At 31.0% G+C, this 11,625-nt stretch overlaps 1 protein-coding gene across 1 annotated transcript; it reads left to right on the top strand.

Moving 5' to 3' along the window:
- The first annotated feature begins 8,270 nt into the window (after positions 1 to 8,270).
- On the top strand, positions 8,271 to 11,560 carry LOC110035899 (L10-interacting MYB domain-containing protein-like). Its single transcript, XM_020740226.1, has 2 exons — positions 8,271 to 10,859; positions 10,943 to 11,560. The coding sequence occupies exons 1-2, from the start codon at positions 10,530 to 10,532 to the stop codon at positions 11,456 to 11,458; spliced, it is 846 nt and encodes a 281-aa protein (XP_020595885.1). The 5' UTR covers positions 8,271 to 10,529; the 3' UTR covers positions 11,459 to 11,560.
- Positions 11,561 to 11,625: the final 65 nt, after the last annotated feature.

An 11,625-nucleotide genomic window follows, 5' to 3' on the forward strand; every position in this document is an offset into this window, starting at 1 on the left:
GACATTAGATAAGCCTGTTATCCTAATTCATAATTTAGTGATTTTGTCTAATGTATATTCTCATATTTTATTCTGTTGATTTCATTGAAAGAAAGATGTGTTAATTCTTTGAGAAAGTTGAGCCTATAACTACTAGTGTAATTTGATAGTTTTACACAATTTATGTGATTTTCTTCATTTTTTATCGAATTCCTTAAACAAATGGGAGACAAGTATAAGATTCTAAAGAATTATGTCTTAGTATTCAATGATCCTTTTTAGGTTGCACAAAACACATATTGGGTTTCTAAGCTACATATTGTGCCATTCATGGGGCTTTTATTTTACACCTATTTCTATGTAGTATATAATATCGTATTGGCAATACAATGCTACTTTTAAAACTATTTGCTTAACATGACATCTATTTATGTATATTAAATCGAGCATATTACTTTATTCTATGAATTTTGTTAATGATTATTACACATTTGAAAAAAAAAAACTACTCTGTTATTGTGTCATTTGCTTTCTGTCTACTCTGTTATTGTGTCATTTGCGTTATTGTGTCATTTGCTTTCTGTGAGTTATTTGATATTGCCAATATAAGCTTATTATGTAAGTGTCATGGAATGCATATGTACAACTAGTTTTTATGTTGGTTCAGCCTATTAGTCTTAGTATAGAAGAGGGAGCTGATGGATTTTCCTTTTAAATATATGAGGAGATGGTCCCAAAATTTAATGATGGTGTCTTTTTATATTAGTCGATGGGCGTATTTTAATAGCCTAATCATTATGTTGGAAATAAATACATATGCAAATATAAGATAATTTGTGATGTATTTATTTAGCTAGCTAGCAACCATACATTACTTGCTTTAATCAAATGTGTTGATTTATTCATTTCCATTTATAAACATGGTATATCTATTTTTATTTTTTTTTTAATTTTTATGTCTTCTTGTTTGAATTCATTTAAATTAACATATAATCTAAGTTATGAGTTGTACACTATATTTCATATTATAATATATATTATGGTATTAATGTTAAGCCATGCATGTACAATTTAATTTGTGTATATGTGATAGAAAAATTTCATTTATATGATTTATTCTAAAATTTGAGACAAACCTACGGGCATGTATGTTGCCCTTCCTCTTGCAGTGAAGTCATCAATAGATTTTGTGTAGCCTAATGAGCTAATTACTTGCTCTATTGTAATGCATGTGTTTTTAATTTTAAGGTAAGGTACCCTAATACTAAAAGTTTAGTAGACAAGTTGATTGAGTAGATGACTATTAGATTATAAATATAAATTGGTGCAATCATTTGTTGAGTTTAGGAACACTAAAAAGAGAAGGGAGACTTATGTGTGCAAAGGAACTATGAACCTTTTTTGGCTTCAAACCCTCAAAATCAAACACAAACAAAATCTAATATTTTAACAATCAAATGAATAAATTAAAAACATATGCAAGTGTATAATTGTATGAGAGAGTTTATAATGTGTGATAAACTAATACTCAAGTGATCAAGGGTTAACCACAACTTAAATGATCTTACACCAAAGAATATTAGTGCATAATGGTAATGAATTAACTAAACTCCAAAGTGTAACATCTCACTAGTGACCATAGGATTAGTTTAAAATGTTCCTCAAGTAAGTTTATGAATACTAAACACGATACAACTAAATACCCAACTACATTATCTAGGATAGTCAAACAATTTAACAATAAAGACAAATATGAATGCACAAGAAAATGATTATTAAGATTTATGCAGTAAGTGAGAGGTATAACCATTGAAGCAATGGTAAATAAATATACTCCGCGCAACCACAAAGGAGGAAACATTGCCATAATCATGAAGGAAACATTTAAGCCAAAGCGACGAATTTTGGAAAATTTCAATAATATAAGCATTAGCTATAGGAAACATATAACAAAAATTTTGTGCCTCACAAACATCACTAAGGTAGCTTCAACTAGTTTCTACAAATTTCGACACAATTCACTTTTACAAAATAAAAACCTTAGCCAAAGTTTCCCTAAACTTTGGCTTTCTATTAAATGATACAACCGTTAAATATTGCAATACAATCTATAGAAAATTGTAAGATATATAAATAAAAATAGTATTATAAGCCTACAAATAATGAAAGAGATAGCTTTAGGCAACAAAATTTTTTGAAGGAATTATTTGTAGACAAGCCCTTAATTTTTCATCTAAAAAACACAATAAAAATTATCTTATAATGAAATATTTTAAGTTAATAAATTTGTTATTTTTAAGTTCTTGCTATATATTAGTATGATAGAATAGAAGATCCCTTCTAATAATGAACCAAATAACATATAAATATATTTTAAGAACTTCATCAAGAAAGTTAGCAAATGTTAATTCTATAGCTATTATAATTATATAACTATTGGTGAAATTCGGGTATGATGGGGCCTCGACATTATGATCTAGAGTGTTATTAACACTCTTATCTACCAAGATTTTTTTTTAGTAGTTGGAGATGAAAATATGTTAATTAACCTAAATTTATTATTATTATTATTATTATTATTATTATTATGTTATAATGACAATATATTCTATGTGATTTTATAAATAATGAATCTAATGAACACAATAGAATTTAAACTAATCTTTAAATTATTAAGCATAAGATAATCATAGAACCAAATAAAAAGAAATGCCTAATTAATTATAATTTTCATAATTAGACAAATTTGACAAAATGTGAAACATGTAAAATAATTAATATGCTAACATTAAAATCATTGAATTAAGATATATTAATAAGAATTATTAAGCTAAGGTCTTTGAAAGAGCCTTATTTGAGATAAGATGTGATATTAAGGATGGAAGCTAATTATAGATCTTCTACATAAGAAAATAAATAATGGAAGCAAAGTTATGAGAAATCTTTCAAATATCTACTCATAATTTTATGAGACGCCAAATCAAGTTTAAAGATTTAGAGCAATCCTTCAATGATTTTAGCTTTTAAAAGCACTTCATAGATGATCTAACACATTGCTAAGAAAGAAAATAAAACTATGCATACAAAGAAGTAGATCATAATAATAAAGTGTTATAGATCTCTATTTAGATTTAAAAATTAGTGAAGAGAGATCATAAAGATAGCATAATAAATTAATAGTAAACATTTATATTCATACCCTTTAGGTTTTCTAACTTAAATTCCCAGAGACTTCGATTAGAAGCACATATATGATCGCAAAAAGAACTTATTATTACATGATCTTGATAATTTCATTAACCCTTAAATATTACATTTTAATATTATAATGTATAAACAAATTTATCAACATTCATTATATTCTACCGTGGCTCTTAACTATTAAATCCATATGAATATTAACAAATGAAAGTTCATAATTGGCTAATTGAGCTCAAATCATATATATTATGTAAAATTGGATTAAGAGACACATCAAGGTTGAGCTATTGAGTTCAAGCATTATTATTTAACTTCTCATAGTATGCAAGATGACAATGCTTCAATTCCAGGTGCTTAAATTCATGTGGGCAAGCCAATTAGAGCTGCCTTATAAAAGTCATTAAGATTGTAAGTTAGTAATTTAATGAATTGATCAAGGAATTATTTACCTTCAAGCAACTTGATTGTGTTATCTAATAAGAGAAAATCCATCCTTTTGTAAGAAATTAAATTATTTTACACCAAAATCCGACAGTTACTTTATTAGAGGTGATGGCTTTTTAATAATTTTTAGTGAAAGTGAGAGGAAAAATTATTAAGTTGATGTTGTTGTTCGGTTGTTTCTGTGTTGTGCTAAATATATCTTAAATATAAATATTTAAATAATCAAACACGACTTCAAAAATAATATATTATCTTGAAAGGCAGAAATATTATTTTATAAAAAAATTAATTATTTAAATATTTTTTTTGACATTTGATGGGTCTACATTTAAACCAACAAATCTTTTCTTTACCTAACCTGAAGTTCACATAGAGTAGATTAATGTAGGTTTCTAATTTACTATAAGTGCAAACCTCTATAGTTAATTACTTCTTGATAATCAAATGTTTCTTAAGAAAGCTTTCAATTAAGGTTGAGGTTGTATCTTCAATAATTTCAAAGCTTAAGTTTCCACAATTGTTTATTTAGAATTTCAAATGGATAAGACTAAATTCGGAACAAATCTTTTCAGAACCCAAAGAAGAAAAAGTAGGGAGTGCCAAGGATTATGAGAAGCTCAGTATCTGCTGGGGTAGTTGCAGCTTATTAAAAAACAGTTATGAAGCTGTTGAATAATAATCAGATGCTCAAAAAACTGCAATGACTATTACAATATATTTTTCTTAAAGTCAGATCGTAGCTTGACAGCTACCATCGCACCTAGCTAGGAGTGGTGGAAATTTTTGAAAAGACTGTCAAATTGCAGTTTACCCAAACAGATAAAACTACGGTATGGAGCCACACCGCTACCTCACTGCTGCCCCAAATGGACCCTCAATGACACTTTAATTACCCTATTGTTTGACTTTATCAATTTTGAAGTTGAAGAAATTTTAATATTTAAATTGACATTTTCTTAGAATATAATTAGGACTTATATTCCAAAATATTTAATCATGAGAAAGCCTAAGGATGAGGATTTTTTGTGCTAGACGAACAATCATAGAATCCTAAAATTAAAGGTCAAGCAAGCCTGACACGACTAGACTTACAACTCTATATGGATAGGGCCACCATTTAAACCCACTTAATCGTAGTAAAACCATGCATGATCGATCTCATGAAATCCAAGATAGAATATGCAGTTATTTATTAAGAAAAGTAGGTCTCAAAACTTGATTATAAAATCAAGATGCCTAAGTTTAATTGGTATGCAATATCCTATGATTAATGAAAATATAATTTTATTTTGCAATTTCTTTTTTTTTCTTTATGCTTACCACACTTTATAGTTAAATTTTAGTGTCAAGTGATAAAAAAAGTTATGTATAAGTATGCAATCCCCGATAATGAACGCACAGAAGATTAATTTATAGGCCAAGTCGATATGCAGAAACACATTGGTTCTATATGACAGTGAACCTCAAAGGACAAATCATCACATTTGTGCAATGAGTGAGGGTTTAAAGATAAGGAATATAATCAATATGAGTGCATATGAGTAAATATTTTATATATTTATTATTATTTTTTTCTATTTATATATTCCAATAGTGAAAATCTGGTTCAATTCAGGGCACAAATGAGCGAATTATGAAGATTTTAAGTTGGGAGGGTATATTAACAATTTTGAAAATTTAGTCATGTACTAATTTATTCCAAATTTAAATCAAATTATTACATGTTTTCTTTATGTTAAGAAGTGATTTGGATCAATTGGATATTGTTTTGAATTTTGATTGTTCAAGTTATTTAGTATAGAAGTAAAGAATGTATTTGTATAATTTTAAGAAATTGTAGATATAGCTATTTTTACATTTATACTCATGAATTTTATTGAAATTTTACTTATCCTCTTTTATTGATCATTTTAAACCATATTTTATAATTTTTTAAGATTTTGATCATTCAATTTGATGGTTATGCATCTTATCAAATTTTATTACAATTTCAACATAATGAAATCTCTGAATTTTATATGAATTGTTTTGATTGGGAGATTTTAAACATTGAGAAAGATAATATAAAATTCTATGCAAATTATAATTTCAAAATGAGTTTTATTTCAATTATTTGTTTCCAATTAATCACTTATACATATTTGTATAATATAAAATAAATATTTTACTGATTTGGTGGAAGTTTGAATTATACAAATTGCAAATATACCCATTTCATTATTAACATTATTTTGAACATAATGATTATTCATTTAATGATTTCTATGAATTATGTTTTTATTTCTTATTTTGTTTTCTAAATTTCATTTTTAGTTATCTGTCATTTATTTATTTATTGAATTTTTATTATTTTCTTGTTATTTCCTTTTTAAAATTTAATTTCCTTATGTATTTTTAATTTTCTTTATCCAAGAAAATTACAGAAGGCTTTGATATTAAGAGTTATTTATTGTGAAAATTTCATTTAATTTTGATTATTATTTAATTTTTTTAATGAATTTTATGTGTTTACTGTTTTTATTTAGTTTTCAAAAGTATATTTATTATTATTATCCGATTTTTATTTCATATTATTCTCCTTGATTTACTGAATGTCTCATATTTTTTTATTATATTTGCATTTTTCTTAATGAAATTTTGAAGTTCTGATATTAATTATATCATTTATTTAATTATTTATGAAGGGCTTACATACTCAACGCCAGCAGTGTAAACGAGTCGAGCTCGAGCTGCCCTCGGCTTGAGCTTAAGCTTAATTAATTTTATCGTGTTCGAGCTTAAGTATAGGAGTTTGAGCCGACTCGCAGCTGGCTCGTTTAATATAAAAGAGAGAAATGTTATTATTTTTAAATAATTTTATAATAAGTTGATAAATAAAATGAAAAATTAAGAGATAATAATAAGAAATCGCATAATATACAATAAAAAAATATTATTTTCTTAACATTTTTAATACCTTAAGATAATATTTTGAAATTTATTATATTTTGTATATTTTATGTTAATATTTTTTTAAAAGAGATGGCTCACGAGCCAATGAAGCAATTCAGGGATTGCTTGAGCTTGGCTTGTTAGCTCATCAAGCTGAGCTTACGAGCCACTTATCAAGCCGAGCTCAAGCTGGCTCACGAGTTGACTTGACTCACTTGCACTCCTATTCAACACATCATCTAAGAACCTCAGGGCCCATCTCCTCCACACGACATCGTCCGAGTGCTTCATTGAACTACACATCATTGTATTATTGGGTAGGTGTTTTAGGTCCTTTTAAAAAGACTCGGGAGTCGCAAGCTTTTCTTATCGTCGTATGATTCCATTTTTCAAATAAATCTCCTTTTCAGCTCATAGAAATGATCTAAAGAGGAGATGAATTGAAAAGAGAAGATATATAAAAAAGTTCGACAAAAATTTTTTGTAAAAAGAAGTGTTTATGTAAGGTAGTCATCATGTGAAAGGACAAGAATGTACGTTCAAAAGATATCAGATTAAAACAACTTGAAAGACAATCCACAAAAAAATGAATTCCTACATAAGCCACCCTTGTTCTGGGTAAATATCAGCTCCCAAAGGAACATATCACTTTGGTTAATTACACTTAGGGGATGCCCAAGAATGCTCTCGATAGGAAGGGACTTGTTTACATTATTTATGATATTTAATTAATTGGAAAATCAAATGTTTTTTATCATCTCAAGCGGGAGAATCTCGATGCTTTCGGTGCCTATGTCGGGCCATAGGGTAGAGGGTGAATCGACACATCTACTACAGGTGGCGGAGCCTAGGCATGCAGAGTTTACGAGACGATATTAATGATTTTTTAAAAGGAAAGGGCTCATAAGCGATGTCAAAAGAAAGGGGAGGAATCCCTAAGCTGGTTGAGTTAGGGTCTGTTTGGGAGCGCTTTTTAGGCTCGGCGCGGTTATTACACGCAGCTTTTCGTGAAAGTCACCTGTTTGGTTCGCGACTTCGGGCATTCTGGCGGCGGAAGCGGAGTGAAAGCGGGCAGCGGCATTACCATCGCGTCTCCCGCTTTCCTCCATAACTTTTACCCTTTACCCCGCGTCTACCCTTGGTGATTTCCCGCTGCTTCCCCGCGTCTACCCTAAGGTCATTCCTCGCTGCTTCCCTCGCGTCCCCTTCTCCTTCTCCTCTTTCGTTGTCCCTGGACCGACATACCTAAGGTAAGAAGAGCCATTTTCTTCTTCTATTTGCCGATCTGAGGAAGCATGTGCGTTTTGCGGCTCCTACTGTCTTCTCCTTCTCACCTCTTTCCTGTTTCTGCCATTCTTCTTTACTTCCTCTTTCGTGTGGTGGATCTGTAGCTAAATGGCTTCTTCTTATTACTACGATCTTATGGCATACGAAGATCTGTAGCTAAATGCCATTCTTCTTTACTTCCTCTTTCTTCTTCTATTTGCCGAATATAAGTTCATGTACCGAAGAATCTTGATGGCATGACAAATTAAAAGGCTGCATTTAACTGATGTTTTTCTGTTTCCTTACAAACAAATATTTTCTTAGCCCTCTTCATTGACATCTATAGCATGAACCTAAGCATTTCTTTCTTAAAAATTATTTCTTTACCTGATTATAGATTGAAATGATGTGTACTCGAAAGAGCATGAAGGGGTATATCAAACAAGCATTTCATCTTGAAAAAAAGTTTATGAAATTACGGTACATGAACTTATATTCTGGAATGCTAATTTAAAAAGATTATGTCGATAAATCTCAAAAAAAATGGATGATCATGCAGAATTAGTGATGTAGTACTGAAGTTTATATTATTATTTGCCTGTAGAAAACACAATGTGAAGTAGTTGGGTTCTGTAGTTGGGTGTACACTGCAAATATAAGTAGTTAGTTCCTGAAATATGACGCCCTTGCAGAAATTTATTTGACTGCATCAAAATTTCTATTAAATTGGATTATTCGTGTCAGAGGTGCTCATATTGGGTGATTTGCAATTGTTTTCACAATGTATATAGCAAACTTTTTGAATTTAGATACAGTGGAACATGAAAAAATCATTATTTTGCATAACATAATTTAATTTGATGATTTTTGTTTGGGGTACAAAAGTATTCTTTGTATTTGAGTGGGGAATTGAATTTAGCTCCAAGTTTTTAGACAGCATATTTGAAAAGAAATATTATTTCTCTTAAGTTCATCTTTAAATTTTGTTATGGAAGTGTGATGGTTGGGTTTGCTGTTTGTTATGCAACATATCTGAATTTGTTATGCAGATATCCATGAAAATTTTGCTGAACATTCTAGACATGAAAATTTTGTTATGGAAGTATTTGAGTGGGGAATTGTGTTATGGAAGATTCTAGACATGATATTTGCCAATTTGTTATGCAGCATATCTGAATTTCATTCTATAGAACATATGGTGTCGTCTTTAAATTTTTGGAAGTTCATCTTGTGATTATTTGCTCTACATAACACAATTGAACTATGTGCAATTTTCTAGAATTTTTTTACTCCGTTTTTTTATTACTTCTCTTAAGTTACTTTCTCTTATTTGACTTAAGAGGTATAGGTTTCTATATTTCTTTTTTGAGCATAGGTGGTACTCGAGTTTTGGGAAAATCTAATAAGCATTCATGTATTTTACACCATGAATATGACTTTCTTGTTAATAGATCAAATCCCTTCTTTTCTTTTGTGGATGTAGTTTTACATTAGCTGAAACATATAAATTCAGGTATTCTCTTTTTGGGTTTGCTGAAGCTGAACCAACAGGAATCCATGTTGATGGTCAATTTGAACTTCATTTCCTTTTTTGCTTGATTTCCTGTTTTGCTTGGGTATGCACCTGCTGTTGGAGCTCTTCTCGTTTCGGATTTGAATATATTTGTTTGAACGCATTGATGTGGTTTGTCTTAAATGGATTTTCTGGATTTAGATTTTGTGTTTTGGTTTGCTGAAGTCGATCCATTGATGCTTTACGTGGTTTGGCTAAACGAACCATTGAGATACATTAGCTGAAGCATTGACGTGGTTTGGCTAGTTTCTTGAACACATCAACGTGATTTGGCTTAAATGGATTTTGTCCATCAACGTGTATGCACCACATTGTTGCAGTCGTTACTTATACCAAAACTATCATAGCTGAACCATTAGTTTGCTGCAGTCGTTACTTTAGTTTAGTTACTTTAGTTTGCTGAAGTCGTTACTTAAAGCTGAACCTTCAAAATGAGGGTATAATGGAGCCGGGTTTTTTGCAACTATGATAGTTATTATGATTTGGTTTGCTGAAGTCGAACCTTCACATGTTCAGCAGCCTTCCTGTGCTGTGTATGGATAATATTTATGAGGATTTAAACATTTTGGTATTGTTTGGTGGAGCTGCATTTTGAAAATGTTGAACCTTCAAAGTAGATGGGTATCCTTTTGGTTTGGTTTGTTGAAGCAGAACTTTCAAATTGATAGATTGGATATTTTTATAATTTGCTTTCATGGATACTGATTTTTGGAAGTGTGATGGTTGCTTTGCTTGGCTTTACGGAAGCCGAAACTTCAGAGATTCAGCAGCTGCCCTTTACTGTTTATTTATAATATTTCTATGCTTGGGTTTGCTGAAGTACGAATCCGAGGGGCGTGTTGGCAACTGCTACTACTGCATTTCTATGTATGAATGAAGGGGAAGGGAGAAATTTGCAAGTCATTATGTTTTTTTGATGCTTTTGGGAGGGTGTATTGTATGAATGAAAGCTTTGTATCTTCTTCTTTAATGCTATAATAAAGTTGTGGCCTCCTTTGCCGTGGATGTAGGTCATTTTGACCGAACCACGTAAACATTTGGTGTTCTTTTTCTTTTTTTTTACTTTCTTTAATCAATTTTTTAATCGAAAACTATATTGTTGTGTTTCATATCTTTGCTTCGTCGTAGTAGTAACATGGCTGGTAAGTCTAAAGAACATGGTTCACCGGCAATCTGGGAAAAGGAAATCAAATTGTTGTTCTGCGACCTCTGTATCAAAGAAATTGAGCTGGGCAATAGACCGACAACCTTTTTCAACAAAGAAGGTTGGAATAGTATCATTAAACATTTTAAAGACTCCACCGGACGGGAGTACGACAGGCTGCAAATGAAAAACAAATGGGATCAACTAAAGAAAGATTGGAAAATTTGGAAGGATCTAAAGCGTGGTTCAACTGGTTTGGGTTGGGATCCAATAAAGCGAACCATTGATGCTTCGGAAGAGTGGTGGGCAGAGAGGCTCGCGGTAAGTAAATTTTATTTTTCATAATTTGTGTAATATACTTCTCTTTCAGGACTGAACAAAATGATTTGGGTTTTTTGTTCCAGGTGGTTCCAGCAGCTAAAAAGTATAAAACATGTGGGATTGAACCTGAGTTGGAGGAGAAGTTAGACCAAATGTTCGGGGGTGTCGTTGCAACAGGGAAATATGCATGCGCTCCAAGCGAGACGGGATTTGGTGAAACACAGGACAATGTTGCTGTCAGTTTATCAGATGATTCACCTGAATTTCCAAGTGCAGGTCCAACTGAGATTCAATCTACGAATCGCTCTAAGCGATCTAGGTTCGAGAGCAAAAAAAAGGGTGGAGCTGCCACAATCAGAAACCAGATATCATGCCTAATGGATTCTTCCAATGATGCCCCCCATAAAGTACAGAAAACATCAATTAATGAGGTCGTGGCTATTCTAGAGCAGGATCCGAGTATTGCAGCGGATGATGAGCTATACTACTTCGCTGTTGAGCTGCTTCAAGATTCGGTGCAAAGAGATTTTTTCACAGCTATTGCCAAAGAGCGCAGGGTGTCGTATCTACGACATTTTTTTGAGTGCAAGAAAATTTGAATGGACTTTTTTTAGTTGCTACGTCCTTACTTTAATAGTTTATGAGAAGACATGGTTATTTGAACTGTTGTTTAATGAGACTTTTCAGTTTATTTTGTTTTCTACCCCGCCTCTACACTAAATGCTTGTGTTATTACTTGTCACATGTTAGATTATATAGGTCTGCT

This window comes from Phalaenopsis equestris, unplaced genomic scaffold (genome assembly GCF_001263595.1).
Source record: "Phalaenopsis equestris unplaced genomic scaffold, ASM126359v1 Scaffold200668, whole genome shotgun sequence".
In the NCBI taxonomy this organism is placed as follows: domain Eukaryota; kingdom Viridiplantae; phylum Streptophyta; class Magnoliopsida; order Asparagales; family Orchidaceae; genus Phalaenopsis; species Phalaenopsis equestris.

Bases quoted from the DNA above. Each gene is read 5' to 3' on its own strand.
- LOC110035899 (XM_020740226.1), top strand. From the start codon at position 10,530: ATGGCTGGTAAGTCTAAAGAACATGGTTCACCGGCAATCTGGGAAAAG. The intron at 10,860-10,942 runs GTAAGTAAATTT...TTTTTGTTCCAG, and splicing joins GGTGGGCAGAGAGGCTCGCG to GTGGTTCCAGCAGCTAAAAA.